Source organism: Dasypus novemcinctus, chromosome 5 (genome assembly GCF_030445035.2).
Source record: "Dasypus novemcinctus isolate mDasNov1 chromosome 5, mDasNov1.1.hap2, whole genome shotgun sequence".
In the NCBI taxonomy this organism is placed as follows: Eukaryota; Metazoa; Chordata; class Mammalia; order Cingulata; family Dasypodidae; genus Dasypus; species Dasypus novemcinctus.
In genome coordinates this window covers 166,327,527-166,343,683 of record NC_080677.1, presented here as the reverse complement: position 1 = coordinate 166,343,683, position 16,157 = coordinate 166,327,527, and the positions used below count along the sequence as shown (strand labels likewise).

At 46.4% G+C, this 16,157-nt stretch overlaps 1 protein-coding gene across 5 annotated transcripts in view; it reads left to right on the top strand.

Annotated features, from left to right (window-relative positions):
- The window catches only part of STAM (signal transducing adaptor molecule), a 91,861-nt gene extending 76,869 nt beyond the window's left edge, over positions 1-14,992 (top strand). For 4 of the 5 annotated variants that reach the window (XM_004465071.5, XM_071215505.1, XM_071215506.1 and 1 more), the window contains 6 exons: positions 654-742; positions 3,950-4,037; positions 4,429-4,483; positions 4,989-5,142; positions 6,709-6,884; positions 11,905-13,589. In XM_004465071.5, the coding sequence (XP_004465128.1) occupies positions 654-742; positions 3,950-4,037; positions 4,429-4,483; positions 4,989-5,142; positions 6,709-6,884; positions 11,905-12,130 (788 nt within the window). In that variant the 3' untranslated portion in view covers positions 12,131-13,589. Of the gene's footprint in view, positions 1-653; positions 743-3,949; positions 4,038-4,428; positions 4,484-4,988; positions 5,143-6,708; positions 6,885-11,904; positions 13,590-14,260 lie in introns of those variants that run through there. The other variant, XM_058297902.1, reaches the window with a different exon arrangement.
- Positions 14,993-16,157: the final 1,165 nt, after the last annotated feature.

Genomic DNA, 16,157 nt, shown 5'->3' with positions numbered 1-16,157 from the left:
TGTTAATGTATTTATGTAAAAATACATACTTATACGTGTTCCACCTGTAAATGCACGCAGGTAGCGTCAGTCTCTCTAAAAGGGCTGTAGGCTGCGGTCATCCCGGAGCGCTCTGGTGTGGCCGTGTGTGCTAGCTGGTGGATGGCGCAGCACAGTGCTGAGCTGAGCGCTGGTGGGGAGCAAGAGCAAGCTGCCTGTAGTCGGTGCTTTCCTTTCCCCAGGGGAAAACGAAATTGGCTGAAACTCGTTATGGCACGTAGATTTCTGCTTTACAGTGATTTGAACGGGGCAGGTGTATTCCTTAAGTTGGAAATTAGACTTTGCATTTTATAAGGAAGCCCGTACAGACTACATATGTCCCCATATTGTCCACCAGTTTACTAGACTCAGGTATATGGTAGGTGATAAATTTTGTTTCAGAAATATAGCTTATTTTTCTTGAAGTATCTTGTGAAAAATGAAAGAAATTTTGACAATTTAGTAAAGTAAGTTCTGTCACAATTGCCTAAATCTGTAACCTAGATTTCCCCAAAATTGAATCTCTCAACCTAGTAAGAATACAAGAAAAATACACATTGTCTTTTGGAAATTAAAGTCTATAATTGAATTTTACATTTGTTATGAAGGAATTATAAATGTTACATATTTCACAGTTAAGACAGAGAAGAAGACAGTACAATTCAGTGACAACATTCAGGTGGAAACACTGGAGCCAGAGCCAGAACCAGCCTTTATTGATGAAGTAAGTGCTTCCTGGGGGACAGCAGTTGTTACTTTGTATCAAAATCTAATTGTTTTTCTTGTTCTTTTAAAAGAGATGGTTACTTGAAAAATGCATGCATTTTTGTTTTTGTTAAAAAAATTTGAAACTACAGACAAAGCAAAGATTCTTCTCAAAACATTCTCTCCAGACTCATACTACTTTCCATGTCAGTACATACAGTTCTGCCTCCTTAAGCTCAGGTTAAGCATCTGAGGAATGGATTTCTCATAGTTTACTTGTTCTGTTGATAGGCACTAGCTGTTTCCAGTATTTTTTTACAGACAGTATTATAGTAATATTTTTTTTCACCATCTATTTCTGTGACTCTTTAAAATTGTTATCCAGGAGTAAAATTGCTCATTAAAACTGAGGATCTGTGTGTTCACTTTATGCTCCCATCGATATTACGAGAATGTGTTTCCCATTTACTTAGCCAGCTTACTATCTCTAAAAATTAAGTTGTCACTAAATTATTTTTACATAAACCATTTCATAAAAGCAGTGTTAATGTATTGAAGATCATTGGAAATGATTGTTAGTTGCTCCAGGATTAAGCACATTCTACTATTTGGGGACAAGCTTTTGCTAATTTTGTTCTAAATATTTTCATTTGTCATTGCCACATCTGAAACAACAGTACATGTTTTCATGATTGAGTTTGAAAAAACAATGTCAACTTGATGACAGCTCAAACCACACTTATTGGAGCCAGACAGTAGTTCCCAAACTTGCATTACTGGGAGGTCAGACTTGGATTTTTAAAAATTAAGTTAATCCATTTTATTAATTTAAACTTTATGGAAATTTCTGCTGCTATTTATATAAGAAGTAAAAGAAGATTCAACTGGTCACATTTCCAGCTGTAAGCATGTTTGTGGTTGCCTTTTTCTGCTTGAGTCCCGACTGTTGCTGCCTCTTTGAGGAACACAGTTGACAGAACTTCAGTGAATCCGCCTAAGGGCCAGATGCTGGATTATGGAGCTAAGAGGCCGTTTTCCAGGCATTCCATTGTATTAGTCAAGGAGGGGCAAATGGCGGGCTATTCTGCCCACTGCCTGGTTTTGTAAACAGAAGTGTGGAGCAGAGCTGTCCCCTTAGTTTACGCACCTCTGCAGCTGCCATGCCCCGCAGCGCAGACGTGAGCAGGTGCAGCAGGAGCCGTAGGAGCCACAGAGCCACGCTCCGGTCACTAGCGAATTGTTTTCCTGGCATCACTCTGCCAAGGACGCCCCTGTTTCACAGTCGTCCCCTCCCTCTTCCAGAAGAAGCTTGCCCTTACCCTTACCCGCCGTGAGCGCTGGTGGATCCCAGTGCCTCAATGTGGACGTGTCCCCTGGCCGAGTCCAGATTCTCGTGTTTGCATGGAGAGTCACGAGTCTGATGACTGCAGCACAGCTCAGGGGGTTTCCTGTCTTTTCTATCAGCAAACTAATAGGACCAGATGAGTTGTCAGCTAGTAGATCACTAAAAGTCATTTTTTTAATGATAGGTCATTGTGTTTCCTGGCAAATATATTCAGAGAACTGAATGGTATTTCCATAACCTCATTTGTTTATATGAAGTTTTTCATTACTTTCATCAATAAAACAAAACTAGGAATAGAGTTGATGCTGAACTCTGGGCATGTTTTCTTTTCAAAATTTGAACTAAAATTATGTTGTTTTGACCCATTATATGCTATTAGTAATCCTAAACTCATCCAGAAGAATTTTTGTTACACTTAGCATTATCAGTTTGTAAACATATTTTAATTGCAAAGAAATTTGATAAGGTAATTGACGGGAGACTTTGAAGGATATTAATTGCTTAGGGTAAAATTTTATAGAAGTCAAATGGAAATACGATGAGTTCAAGGAGAAAAAGTGAACAATTTGATATTCCTGACAGATTCTCATTGTGTTTTTTTAAATGTTAATGGTGGGTGCACATTGCTATTGTGTTTGAATTTCTTTGGATATATTGAAAAGACGTTTTAAGTGACAGTTTTATTTGAACATTTCAGCATTTTAAAATGTTCTGGAAATTGTATCCTTGTAACCTTTTAAACTTGGAAGATGTGAGAAATTGTCTTTAAAATATATGAGGAGTTTTATAGGTTTATAGTATTCTTTTAGGGGCATCAGGATCTTTGTGAACAGATGGAACAAAAACGACCCAAGTTTTAATTGACTCTCCGTCTCATATGGCCATATGTATTTTTGTTGTTGTTACAGGCAAACCCTTCTCTGTCATATGCTTTCTTTTTTTTAGACTACTGGGAAATGAAAATTGGGAATCCTTTACATTTAAAAATAATGTAGTTTTCTGACTTGAAAAGAGCTTTTTGATATGCTTGTTTCACTTCCACTGGAGACAGATTTGTCTCTCGAATTTATTTCCTCCTACACAGAGCACATAGTTTCTGTTTTCAATAACTACTTTGCTTAGAATCTGTAGTTTTTAAACTATTTATCTTACGTACCAGTGTTTAATAGCAGAACCGCTTAAAAACCAAGCATTGGGAAAAGTTTGTGATTATTTTAGTAGTAGTCCTTGGTGCATTAGACTTGTGTTTTGACTTTTAGGAACATACATATAAATGCATAGGACACGGCAGCTTCATTGCTTCCATTGGCCTTACAGCGAAGGCCTCTGAAATGGATCTGAGCCCTTGGTTTGTGATGCCTTCCAGCCTTTCCCATGTAGGAGAAAAGAGAAACCATAGGTCTTCCTTCTGGCCTCTGGGTGGTACTGTGAAATGTTGGCAGAAACAAATGCCCTGTTTAAGAGGAGAACAGCTATAATGTAGCTGGGCCTTGCCTTACTAAATGGCTGTGACGGTCCCTTTGGGAGAAGAGGTGGTAGCTGAGTGGTCAGTCACGAACAGTGCCGCCTTGGTGGGATGTCCCCCCGTTGGCACGTCAGCCAGCAGCTGCCACTCACCCAGAAACTACTGGCGGACCCAACATGCAAAACAGTGTCAGTTTGGCTGTGGCTCTGCATCATCTTGTTCAGAGAACCTGTAGCAGTGTCAGAATAAGTAGGTGTTTCCCAGGGCACTGTGGAGAACTCAGGAGAGCAGGACCTGACTGCAGAATTGGAGTCTCTGCACTGTAGAGTTCAAGTCTGTGCCTACGGTCTGCTCCCCCAGGGAGAACGTGGCGCGGAGCGGGTCATTGCTTTCCTGTTAAGTTCTCTTTATCATAGGATAAGATGGACCAGTTGCTGCAGATGCTGCAGAGCACAGACCCCAGCGATGACCAGCCAGAGCTGCCCGAGCTGCTCCATCTCGAAGGTGAGCCTTGCTCTCCACACACTCAGCGGGACCTGGTGTCCTGTTACAGGAAGCCTTTATATTTAAATAAAATTGAGAGTGACATAAAAAACAAGTTGCAGTTTCAGTTTTCCTTGACCCAGTCTTAACTTTTACATGCAGATTAAGCTGTTGGTAGAATTGTATTCTAGTTTTCTATCCAAATTAAATATTTTATTAAATATTTTAGATTAAGCTGTCACCATCTTTCATTAAGAAAAGCAATTCTTGAATTCTGTGGATTAAGGTTAATTAATGTACTTTTTATTATGCCATCTTAAGTCCTTTATTCCTTAAGTTTTATGAGTATCTGTTGTAGGTGTGCCTTCCTATGCTGGCTTTTCTTATATTTCCTCAAATCCTGTCCTTCTAGCAATGTGCCACCAGATGGGACCTCTCATTGATGAGAGGCTGGAAGATATCGACAGGTAAGGGACCCATGCTGCTTGTGTGCTCTTGCCTTCTTCCCGGAAGGTGTCTCACCTGTGTGGTGGGATAGCTCTGCCTTGCATTTTCAAAAAAAAAACACTCCAGGGGAGTATCACTTGTTTTCTGTGAGGTGTGTGGAATTAGACTTACTGTGCTCTCTTGAGTGGCTGTTCAGGTGCCCTTGACTGTATCAGCCTCTCCAAGAAGAAGGGCTGACTGCTGTAACCCTCTTTATGGAAGTAAGTGGCCTTAGAGGAGCTACAGGGGCCCCTCTCTGTCACTCACTGGGGAGCCTCGTATTTCACGGTGCTATTGAAAGAGTCTGCCCAATTCCTCATGGATTTCGGTGCTCTTGGGACCAAAATACAGTGTTTTCTGTCACAAGGTCAGGTTTTTAAAGTCTGCTCTTACCACTTCAGCTGTGTTTGATATTTGGCTGTGTCTTAGTACTTAGAACATTGCATCATTTAAACGACTGTTTCAAGTTAGTGTGTAATGTTTCAGAAAACATTCAGAGCTCTCGGAGCTCAATGTGAAAGTGATGGAGGCCCTTTCGTTGTACACCAAGTTGATGAACGAGGACCCCGTGTACTCCATGTACGCAAAGCTGCAGAGTCCCCAGTACTACGTGCAGGCACCTGGTGTTCCTGGTTCTCAGGTAAGCTTTTCATTACTCAAGAACACCCTCTCTAGTTCTCACCTGCGTTGGAGAGTATTGGGAATAACTTTTTCTAAAACATGAAACCTTCTAAAAGTAATGTGAGGAATGAAAATAAAATTGAAAAGAATTTTCTATTTGACAAATACAGTGTAGAATAAACTACTATACCTGTAGTTTTTCTTTTTTTTTTTTTTTGTCATTGCTTTTGTATAGGAGTTCACATCAAAATCACCCATTAAGATTATTTTTTAAATGTTTAAATTAAGTAGATATTTGGCCCACCCAGACCTATTGAATCATAACCTTCAAATACCTCTATATTTCAGAAGCTCTGATTCATAGTTGATTATCAGATTGAAAACGGCAGTTTGTATCTGAGTAGAAATTCTTATTATTACTGAATTCTTTCCAGGTATTTACAGTTCAGAGTTTTACAGTGAGCTGCTTTAATGTGGAGTGTTTTCCTGCTCTTTCCATGAGAACACACAACCTGGAGCCCCTTTCCCTCTGTCCACTGCAAACTCAGCCGCTTCCGGGCGGTCGTTAGCCAAGCAGGCCACTTGACCCATGGAGTGGGCACAGACGTGGTCCCGGCTTGTGTTTTGGTGGTCCCTGCGCTGAGTTGGGAGGTGGAGACCTGGAGAAAGGGGACCAGGGAAGCGTCTTCCCCAGGGTCTTGACACCCTGGGCAGAAGAGGCTCCATGTTGAACCAGAACTGTGTCCAAGGGCAGTTACCGGCTGGTGTGGATGCCAGCAGTGCCTGGCACTTCGCCAGGGGCAGGCAGGATGGCCACTGCCATTGCCCTGTGACCGCAGCTGCCGCCCCACAGCACTGGTCTTTGCCATCCTTTCCAGCCTGTGAGACGGAGGCGCTAACGAATACCAGTGGGGATCAGGGCCTTTTGTGCTTCCTGTGTTTGAGGTTTTGGATACTTAAGACTTAGATCCTCAGAATTAGAGGGTGCAGCCTGCGGCCAGGTGTTATAAATAAAGCTTGTTGGCACACAGCCACCCTCACCTGTTATCTGTTGTCTGTATCTGCTTCCTGTACTGCGGAGGGAGACTGCCAGAGTATGGCTGTCTGGCCCACTGTGCCTGAAGGTTAGGCTGCTCTGTGTGCAGTAACCTGCAGGTTAGGAGTACAAATTGTATCCTTTGGTAAATGAAGTCTGTTGACATAAAATGGTGAATTCAGGTACACTTCCTAAACAGCCTTTGGGATTCTACTTTTAGAGAGGTGCTTAAATTATCAAATTTTTATATTAGTAAAAAGTTTCCAGATATGCTTCTTTATTGCCTCTGTATGGAGATAAACATGAGATTAGGTAGTGTTCACCTAAGAATAATAACTTATCAGAAACCCACTTCACTGAAAAGTGTTTTATTTAATGCCTGTTGACAAAAATAATTTAAAAAACTCACAATTCCAGAGATAGAATCGCTCTTTTTGCAGTCAAATGCCTCCATGAAGGAGGTTTGATGTGCCTATTAAAACTGTGGTAGAATTGGTTGTAAGAAAATAGCCTATCGCTTTTCTCATGTTTCACTGTTAACCGTTGTAGGTGTACGCGGGGCCGCCTCCGAGCGGTGCTTACCTGGTCGCCGGGAACGCCCAGATGAGCCACCTCCAGAGCTACAGTCTTCCCCCCGAGCAGCTGCCCGCGCTCAGCCAAGGAGCCGTGCCTGCGCCTGCGAACCCGGCGCTGCCCAGCCAGCAGGCCCAGGCTTCTTACCCCAAGTAATTTGCTGATGAGTGTTGTTTACCGTTCGTGCTGTTGAGACTGACCTGCCACTCACACATCCATTCAAACCGAGTAAGAAGGTTGCAGGGTGGGGAGAGGGGTCCCTGCGGCCAGGTGCTGGCCCCATTTGTGGCGAGGGGTGATGGGTGCCATGGGACCCTGTGACATTTCAGGCCTGGCAACAAGCCAGACCCGTTTCACCTACTCACCAAACTGCTCCACGATTTTTTGGTGCTGGTTTTTTTTTTCATTTTTGTTTTATTTATTTTTTGACTATATTTCTATTATAAATTGTTTTTGTTTTTATTTTAGTCTGTGATGATATTTGATAAGAACGCTAATGAAACTTAAATTTGATCACCATACTTCTATCATTTTTTCATAGATTTCATTATAAAATCTAATTTTTAAATTATTGTTTTAGAATCTCTCAAAGACAAACATAGTTTAGTTTATATTACTGCAAGGTAGACCATAGAATGAGAAGGCCTAAGCCACTCTATGTCCTGTGGCTCCTGAAGCGCAAGCAGTTGGAGATTACAGGCCCCCAATTTTTTTCCACTTAACTTGAGCGCTCCCTATCACTTCGTTGAGTGCTTGTTAATTAAGTAAATACTTTTTCTACTTCAGTGGGAGTCTAAGCTGAGGTCTTTCCTTGAGGAAAATGACGTGCAGGCTGTGGAGAGTGTGGTTCCACGCAGTCTAGACTGTGATAAATGCCCCAGCAGGTGCTGGATGGCGCGGCTCTGTGTCCAGGACACTGTCCGTCGTGCTGGAGTGGCCAGGCCATTCCTCCCCCTCCCTGCTAGTGTGTCCTCGGCATCCTGAAAGAGCTGCCCTTCAGAGATGCCTGGGGAGTCCGGCCTTCCCGTGTGGCCTCACCTGGGCTCTCAGGGACCTTAGGAGGGAAATGGACAGGCCTTCCCTCAAAGGTGATGTGGCTCAGGAGCAGCTGGGTTGCAGCTCCTCTTTGTCCCAGGACTTGTTTTTAAGTTGAAGTCTGGCAAAAGCGAATGCCCTTATATGGAAAATGAGTGGCAGGTAAGGAGCAGCTGTTCCCAGAAGTGTCACCTCTCACTGGCCTGGAAGAAGTAGGTATTGTGTGGAGTCCCCTTAGATACTCGGGTGTCAGCCAGCAGTCCCCGCGTCCCTGCTCGTCCTGCGCTCCTGTCACCCACTGCCCCGGCCACCTTGTTTCTGGGGCACTGGACCTGATTTTCCAGGTGCAGGCCTCGGGGATCATCCTTGCAGAGGGGGCTGCCTAGGGGCTGGACTCCACCGTGCTGCCCAGAGGGGCGGCTGCTGTGGGTGGCGCAGCCTCTTATGAGGTGCACGCTCACATGAGCACGTGCTTTTTGGCCACTTCCTGGCTGTTCTTTAGTTCCTGGCTGAGCTGTCCACTGCACTTGGAAGCTCCCACAGTCCCCCCTGCGCTGTCGGAGGCCACATGTCTGCTCCGCACACTGCGTGCCGTACTGTGTACTGTGACCATCTCTCCGCCTGTCGGCGTACACTAAGCAGCGCCTCTGTGATAGCACACATGCCGTGTCGCTGCATCTCAGCCGTGCTCATGTGCGCGCCTCAGTGCCGTGATTCCATCACAGGAACTTTTCCATCCCCCCAGCAGAAACTTTGCGTCCATTCATCAGTGGCTCCCCAGCCCCTGGTAGCCTTGACTCTCCTCTCTGTCTCTCTGACTTTGTTGGTTCTGGATAGTTTATCTGAGTGGAGTCACACCATGTTTTTCTCTTGATGCCTTGCTTATTTCTTTCCACGTGGTTACCTGGGTCGGATTCCACAGTCTGTGCCTGTGCCAGCCTGAGGGCTGGAGGGAGCCCCTCTCACCGCCACATCTTCACGGTGTAGCACAGGGTCTACGTCTTCTGGGGACTCAGCTCACGTTTGTTAAGTTAATACCTGCATTTAGTGATGGGAATTTCAGGGCTGCAGTAGGCCAGTGAGGTGTAAGTTTTTATTCCTTGCAAGGTCTTCACAAAAACTTTGAAGCAATTCTAAAAATATATATATAAATATGCAGTATATAGCATGTCTGTGTAAATATGTAGAAGCAAAGTGTGTACATGTGTGTACACACATGTGCACCTATATTTGTACATACACACACACACAGGGAAATGCGGTATTGCCGGCAGAGTGAGTGCAGGGCACCCAACTGGGACGAGGAGGGCTGTGTCGAGCACCCTTACCAGAGATGGCCGCAGTGGACGCCCACTTCCTAGCGCACATCAAGGCCGCAGGGTTGTTTTTGGTTTTCAGTGCAGGGTCTTGCTCTCCTGAGTTTGTCCCCAAGAGGCGGTTCCTACTCTCTCATGTCGTCCTGGTTTTGGAGTCACCCTTTTCTGGCTGACCTCCACCAGGCAGTGGTCGAGAGCTGGGGAAGACGGCCGTGGCACGTTCTGTAAGCCTGCATCTCGCGGTACCAGTGGTGAGAGTCTTTGAGGGGTGCATTTTTATTTGTCTGATTTCTGTTTTCCTCTGTTAAGCATGTTCATTGCACATTTAGTCTGTGCCAGGCACTGTGCTCGATCCTTGGCAGACAGTACAGTTCCTTAGCCTCGAGGAGCTTACTGGCTAGCAGGGGGAAACATGCAAAGCAACGTTAATTTATTACAAGGTATTAGTCACAATAGAGGCACTTGCTGGGTGCTGTGGGAACCTCAGGGACCAGGGAAGCTTTGCAAGAAAATATACTGAACTGTGTTATTCTTACCTGGAGAAGAAGAGTTAGGGGTCTTTTCATCATGAGCGAAGGCATGGCAGCGTGGGAAGGCACGGCACCCGTGGGCGTGCGGCGCGGAGGCGTGATGTGTGCGGGCTGCCGCCACCAGGAGCGCCCTCCTCCTTGGGGCTGACGGTCGGGTTGGGAGGGGTGACCTGGGCGTGAAGGGCCTGGTCTGGTGCTGAGGCTGGGGAGGCGCGCAAAGGCTTCGCGTGCAGTAGGCACCATGGTGAGGCTCAGGGAGAGCTGTGTGGTGGGTAAGGGCTGGGGAGTAGTCGGCTGCACGTGGCGAGATGCAGGTGGGGAGGGGTCGGAGCGAGCGGGGCCTGTGCGGGGGCAGCGGGGCGGACGTGCTGAGGGCTGGCAGCGGGGCGGGTGGAGGAGCCGCGCCATGGGGTCAGGGTCAGGGCCAGGCGGCGTGCTCATGGCTCCCGTCCTGGGTCAGCTCGCTGTCTCCTGGTGACGGCCAGTGGGGGGTGCCGAGCGGGGCCTGGCGTCCACTTCGCTGGGCGCACCAGCAGGCTGTCTGTCTCCAGAGCGGTCACTCGGTCCCCACCCCGGCTTGCCTGTGGTGGCCCTAATTCATGTACACCGTGGTATGGCCCTGCACTGCTGGTGACGCAGCTTTCATCTCAGCGCAGCTCACGGGTCGGGGGAGAGTGCGCCCTGCGTCTTGCACGGCATCCCAGTGGCGGGGGACGTGGCAGTAGATTCCCGTCCATTGTAACAGCGCATTGGCTTCACTTCTACAAAGTACGAAAGCACTGAGTTTACCACAGTTGATATATAAACAGTAAAAGCGTTGGAGGAAGGAAGTTTAGAAATAAGTAGATAGGCAATATTTGGAGATTTGGGACAGTTGTCTGTTGTTTAGACGTTGTGAATTTTTACTGGAAATGCCGGGAAAGCTGTCAGTGTTAAAGAACTAGCACTTCTCCGTGTAGGTAGCCTGGTGTCGGCACGTAGCGGAGCTTAGGTGTTAGGCTGGCAGTGGAGGTGGTGGCTGGAGGGACAGCTGCCGAGGGCTCTGCCGGGCACTGCACTGAGGTGCCACAGCAGGGAGGAAGGCCGTGCGCGGAGCCGCTGAGCATGCCGGCGTGCAAGGGCCCTTTCCCTTGTTTCTGTATTTCCCGGGAAATAAGACACGCGACCCCAGGTTTTCTTCTCCACACTCCACCAGAGCTGCCCTGCAAGGCCCTGGGGTTCCTTCTGGCAGAGCCGTTCTCAGTTCCCAGGGGCCCTGTCCTCCGTTTGGCAGCTGGCCCTGCCCCTCCCTCCTCCTTGCTCCACTCTCCTTGGTCCCCTCCGGCTTCCCTGTTGGTACCTCCCCCAGAGGTCCAGCCCAGGGCTGGGCCCTGCCCCTTGGCAGCTCCTGTCCTGATCGCGCCTGTACTCCAGATGTGAAGTGCCAGCCGCCCGCTCCTTGTTCTCCTGTGTCTCCCGGACATCCTGCTGGGCATGTGCAGCCCACCTGGGTTCTCCTGCCCCCGCCTGCTGCCGTCCTCCTGTGGTCACTCTGCCAGTGGCCTCGTCCTGAAGCCTCAGCTGCTCTCGGCTCCTCTGTCTTCTGCCTCCAGAGCACGTCTAGACTCAGACCCTTTCTTCCCACCTGCTGTCACCTGCCAGCACTCACCTGTCTGGTTTCAGTAGTTCCCCCAGCCGGTGTCCTCGCCTCCTTCCTCGTACCAGGCAGGGCCTGTTGGGCCTGACGGGTCACAGTACTCCTGTGGCTGTCCCAGCCGTGCCCCTCCGTCTTGCTTGAAGCACAAGCCAGGGCCTTGCTAGGGCCTGCAAAGCGAGCTCGTGCTCAGCACCCCCTCGCTTTCTCCACGGTCTCACAGACCCCTCGCCCCTTTGCTCGCCCTGCTGTGGCTGCCACAGCCTCCTTGCCATGCCTCGAAGAAGTCTGGCGTTTCCCCCTCCTCCAGGGCTTCTGGGCTTGTTGCTCTCTCAGCCTGAAAAAGCCACTTTTCGTAGCTCCGAGTCTCTGCTTAAACGTGGCCAGGACCTCTGCCCAGGCCCTCCAGTCCTGTGCTTGCCCCTTTCCACAGTTTCCTTGTCTTTTTCTTTTTGCTAGAATGTAAACTCCATGGTGGTAGAATTTTTTGTCCTCTTTCTTTATTGTATTCCAGTGCTTAAAACTTGAGTGTTGGGTCCATGGTTGGCATTTAATAACTGCTAATTGCGTGAATGGGTCCTTGGTGGCTGACTCCCTGCTCTCCTGTGGAGGCTTTGTAGCCCAGCCTGCCCCTAACCGAGTGTCTCTCCCTCCACAGCACAGCGGCCAGTTCTGTTCAAGGAAGCGCGTACCCCAGCCAGGCTGCAGTGTACAGTCCTCCTCCTGCCGCCACCGCTGCCACCGACCTCACCGTGTACCAGACCGCAGGGACTGCCACGCCCCAGCTGCCAGACTATGCCCTGGCACCCTCCACACTGTCGCAGCCCACGGGTAGCCAGCTGCCGCCACCACAGCAGCCGTACCCCCAGAAGGCTCTATTGTAGGCTCGGCCGCTACAGCGGCCGTACCCCCAGGAGGCTCTGCTGTTGGCTCGGAGGCTGCAGTAGCCATACCCCAGAAGGCTCTGCTGTAGGCTCGGAGGCTGCAGTACCATACCCCAGAAGGCTCTGCTGTAGGCTCGGAGGCTGCAGGGGCCGCACCCCAGAAGGCTCTGCTGTAGGCTCGGAGGCTTCAGTGACCATACCCCAGAAGGCTCTGCTGTAAGGCTTCAGTGACCATACCCTAGAAGGCTCTGCTGTAGGCTCGGAGGCTACAGCGGCCGCACCCCAGAAGGCTCTGCTGTAGGCTCAGAGGCTGCAGCGGCCGCACCCCAGAAGGCTCTGCTGTAGGCTCGGAGGCTGCAGCGGCTGCACCCCAGAAGGCTCTGCTGTAGGCTTGGAAGCTGCAGTGACTGTACCCCAGGAGGCTCTGCTGTAGGCTCGGAGGCCTGTCCGCAGTCCGTGTGTGCAAAGGCAGCTCATGGCATGAAGAGAACCTGCCCTGTCTTAAGACTGGTTTGTCCCCAGCTTATAGGACACTGTCCTGGTCAATGAGTTCAGATACTCAAGAAGGGAGAACTCTCTTCAATTTGCACTGGCTTTTTAGAAGAGTTCCCCCACCCCGAGGAATGAAACTACTTACATTTAATTCCTTCCTTTCATATTATGAAAAAATTGATAACAGATTATTTGTCTCATAAAATTACCTGGTCTGTAAAAAGTCAAACTTAACAAACACTATTGTGCAAATATTATGTACATACTGAAGTGTAACTTCCTACGCCATTTTGCATCATGCTGGTGATCATGTGAATATATTTAACACTTAAATTAATTTACATTACTGTTACTTTAATCATGAACAACTACCATGTTCCATAACATTTTGTGTAGATTTAAGCTAATTACAATAGCATTTGAAACTGCAAGAGATGTGCAGTTTCAGAGATGTGCAAGCATTATGTTGTCCCTGTTTTGGTTTCACGTCAGGCTGAACCTTCCTTTGGTAACAGTGGGTGAAACGTGTCTGCTGTGGCTCTCTGCACCAGCATGCAGGGGTCAGTCTTGGCACGGTTATAGCAAATGATAACTTCCCTTTTAAATGTTGCCGTTGCGGTGTGATACTTCAGAATATTGTGGGACCCTGAGGCAAATTAAGTAGAATCACATTCTTTTTATCTCTTTTTAAAGAAATAATGCTGATTTCCTTTCTCTTAGTTGAAGATTGTAATTAAGTTTCTAAGCTACATACTGTGTTTATTGGTGGCAGTGATACCAAAGATAGAGGCAATGAATAGAAATGCTTAAGCTGGAAAGACTGGATTACACTACATTTCAACATCTCTTGTAATTATTTAGGATGTAAACACAATTCCATTCATCTGTCTTCCCCATTGCTAGTCTTTTAAATCTGTCTTTAACATACTGTATCTTTCATTTCGTCATTAAAATGGATATAAGCAGATGTTTCAAAGTAATTTGTATTTCTGATTTAACAACTTTTATGTTTGTTATCTTCCAACTGGATTTTTGGGCTGCTCTCTACCTCTCTCAGTGTTTTAATGGAATTATTTTGGCTTCCTGTTTGGAAGTATTTTGAATTTGAATATTTTTCTTTTAATCTGTATGAAAAATGTTTTCTACTGACGTTTTAATCTTCTTAAATATTTATAATTCCCTTGGTTATGCTACATTACTCTTCAACAGTGTTATTTAAACAAGGGAAAATGAGTTGAGACCATATTATACAAATTGATTTAACAAGTTTTATGCCATAAAAGGAAGTTGAACTTTTTGTTTTCTGAGACTTGTAATCAGGTGGCTTGTGGCTCCCTCTCTGGCGCGCCATCTCCTAAGTGGCTTCACTTCCTAGGCCTGGATTTAACCTGCTCTTCCCCTGCGTGTTCCTCCCTGATGGTGCTCCTGTTTTAGTTTGATATCCTCGTGAGGGAAAAGCAGCTACAGATTCTCTGGTATGTTTTTGCCCTGTAAAAGCCAAAGAACGGTGAAATGGAAATCCCCTTATTACAGGGCATATACATTTTTCTTTACCTATTACATTCCTAGGCTTATAAAACTTGAAAAAGTGAATACTTAAAACAGATGCTGTAATAGTTTGTGTGTTTCATTTTTTAGAAGTGAAAATACCAGGTGGGAAGATTCCAAAACAGATGAAGTGCTGGCTCCTCTGCCTTTCAGAAGACGTGGCAAGGACGAAAACAGGGAAGGAGAGGCCCTTTGGGAAGCACAGATGGCTTCGTTCTGAAATCTGTGTGTTGCAGTTTTAAGAAAACTTTAGACTATAACTGCCTGTGGAGCCGGTGGAGCTCAGTGGTACCTCCTAAAATAATCATAATAGTAACTGTCCCTTGGAATAGGATTGTTTTTAAAAAGAACTAATTGAAATGAAATTTCTGCGAAGAAAATTTTATTTTCGAATTTATATTCTTTATAAAGTTTGTGTTGTATCCATAAAACAGTGACGTCCAAATAGAAAAATGCCATCCAGGCACCGTCTCCATGGCAGGCAGCCCGGGCATGTTCGGGGGACCCGCTTGGTGGGAGTCGGCGCCCTGGCTGCGGCCCCTGTGCGTGCCCTTTCTCCTCGCCATGAACACCTCTGAGCTTTGTTCCCATCCGAGGAGTGTTTGTAGTTAAAGTGCGTAACAGACACTGTCGTTCTTTCCTGTTAGAACAGCCTCCACATCGGGGCATCTTTAGTCTAAAACTTCACATCTATAGATGACAGATTAGTGCCCTGCATGATAAACTTGTAACTATAAAAATCATATGAATTGTTTCTGAAATAAGTCCATTGGTAAAATTGGTCAAATTTTTGTCTAATACATTAAAATAACTTTTCTTTTTCTCATGTCTTTTATTTATAATTTATTACATCACTTTAAAAATATATAACAAAAACATAGCTTAAACTTTTCACTTTTACATTTTCTAATTTTTTTTGAAACTTACCTGAAATATTTTCTCAAAAGCCTATATTCATTGCATTGTATTTTGGAATTGTGATACAGTTAAGCATTCTGTTGGGTATCTAGCTTATATATTATAATGATGTATTTCTTGGTTGAATTATAATTATAATGATGTATCTCTTGGTTTCCAAGCACAGCTGTCGGATTTTTGCGCACTCTTCTTCAGTATAATCTTGATTTGAGTTGGAATACTGAATATTTTTCTGAGGTTTTCCTGCCTTGGAGAATTATTTTCTCCTTATGCTCTGTCGGGCACTTTAGATCTCAAGAGTTGGCCTTAAACTCTGCAGGGCTCAGGCTGGCGTGTCCCTGTGCTCGGGGCCTGCTGGCTTTGCTGGCCATCTGCTCCCTGGCTCCGGCCCCCCATGCACGGGGCTGCTCACAGGGACTGTGGCACCAGCTTCAACCCTCTGGTGTTCAAAGACTAACCACAATTATGCCTGTCGTAGAGAAGCCTAGTACCCCACCTTTTGACCCAGTGCCCTCATGAGTAACAAGGTGTATTAGCCAAAGGGGAGCTGGTGCGAAATACCAGAAATTGGTTGGTTTTTATAAAGGGCATTTATATGGAGTAAGAGCTTACAGATACCAGGCCATAAAGCTTAAGTTACTTCCCTCACCAAAGTCTGTTTGGAGCTAGATGGCTGCTGATGTCTGAGAAGGCTCAGGCTTCCTGGGTTCCTGTGTATCTGGGGCTTGCTTTACTCTGGCTTCAAGGTTCCTTTCTTCCTGGGCTGGCTTCTCTTTCCTCTGTGTGCTGACTTCCTGGGTCTTCAGCATCACACTCTAATATCAGAATTCCCAACTCTGTCCTTTGCCATGCCTTTTTATATGAGTCCCCACCCACCAAGGGGTGGGGATGTAACGCCCTAATCATAACTCGATCATGCCCAGGCACAGATCAGATTACAAGCATAATCCAATATTTCTTCTTGGAATTCATGAATTATATCAAACTGCTACACAAGAGTTGAGCAGATCGCCTCAAAATAGGTATGTATAGTTTGTGAATTGTATAATTTCTTCTGCATACTATATAT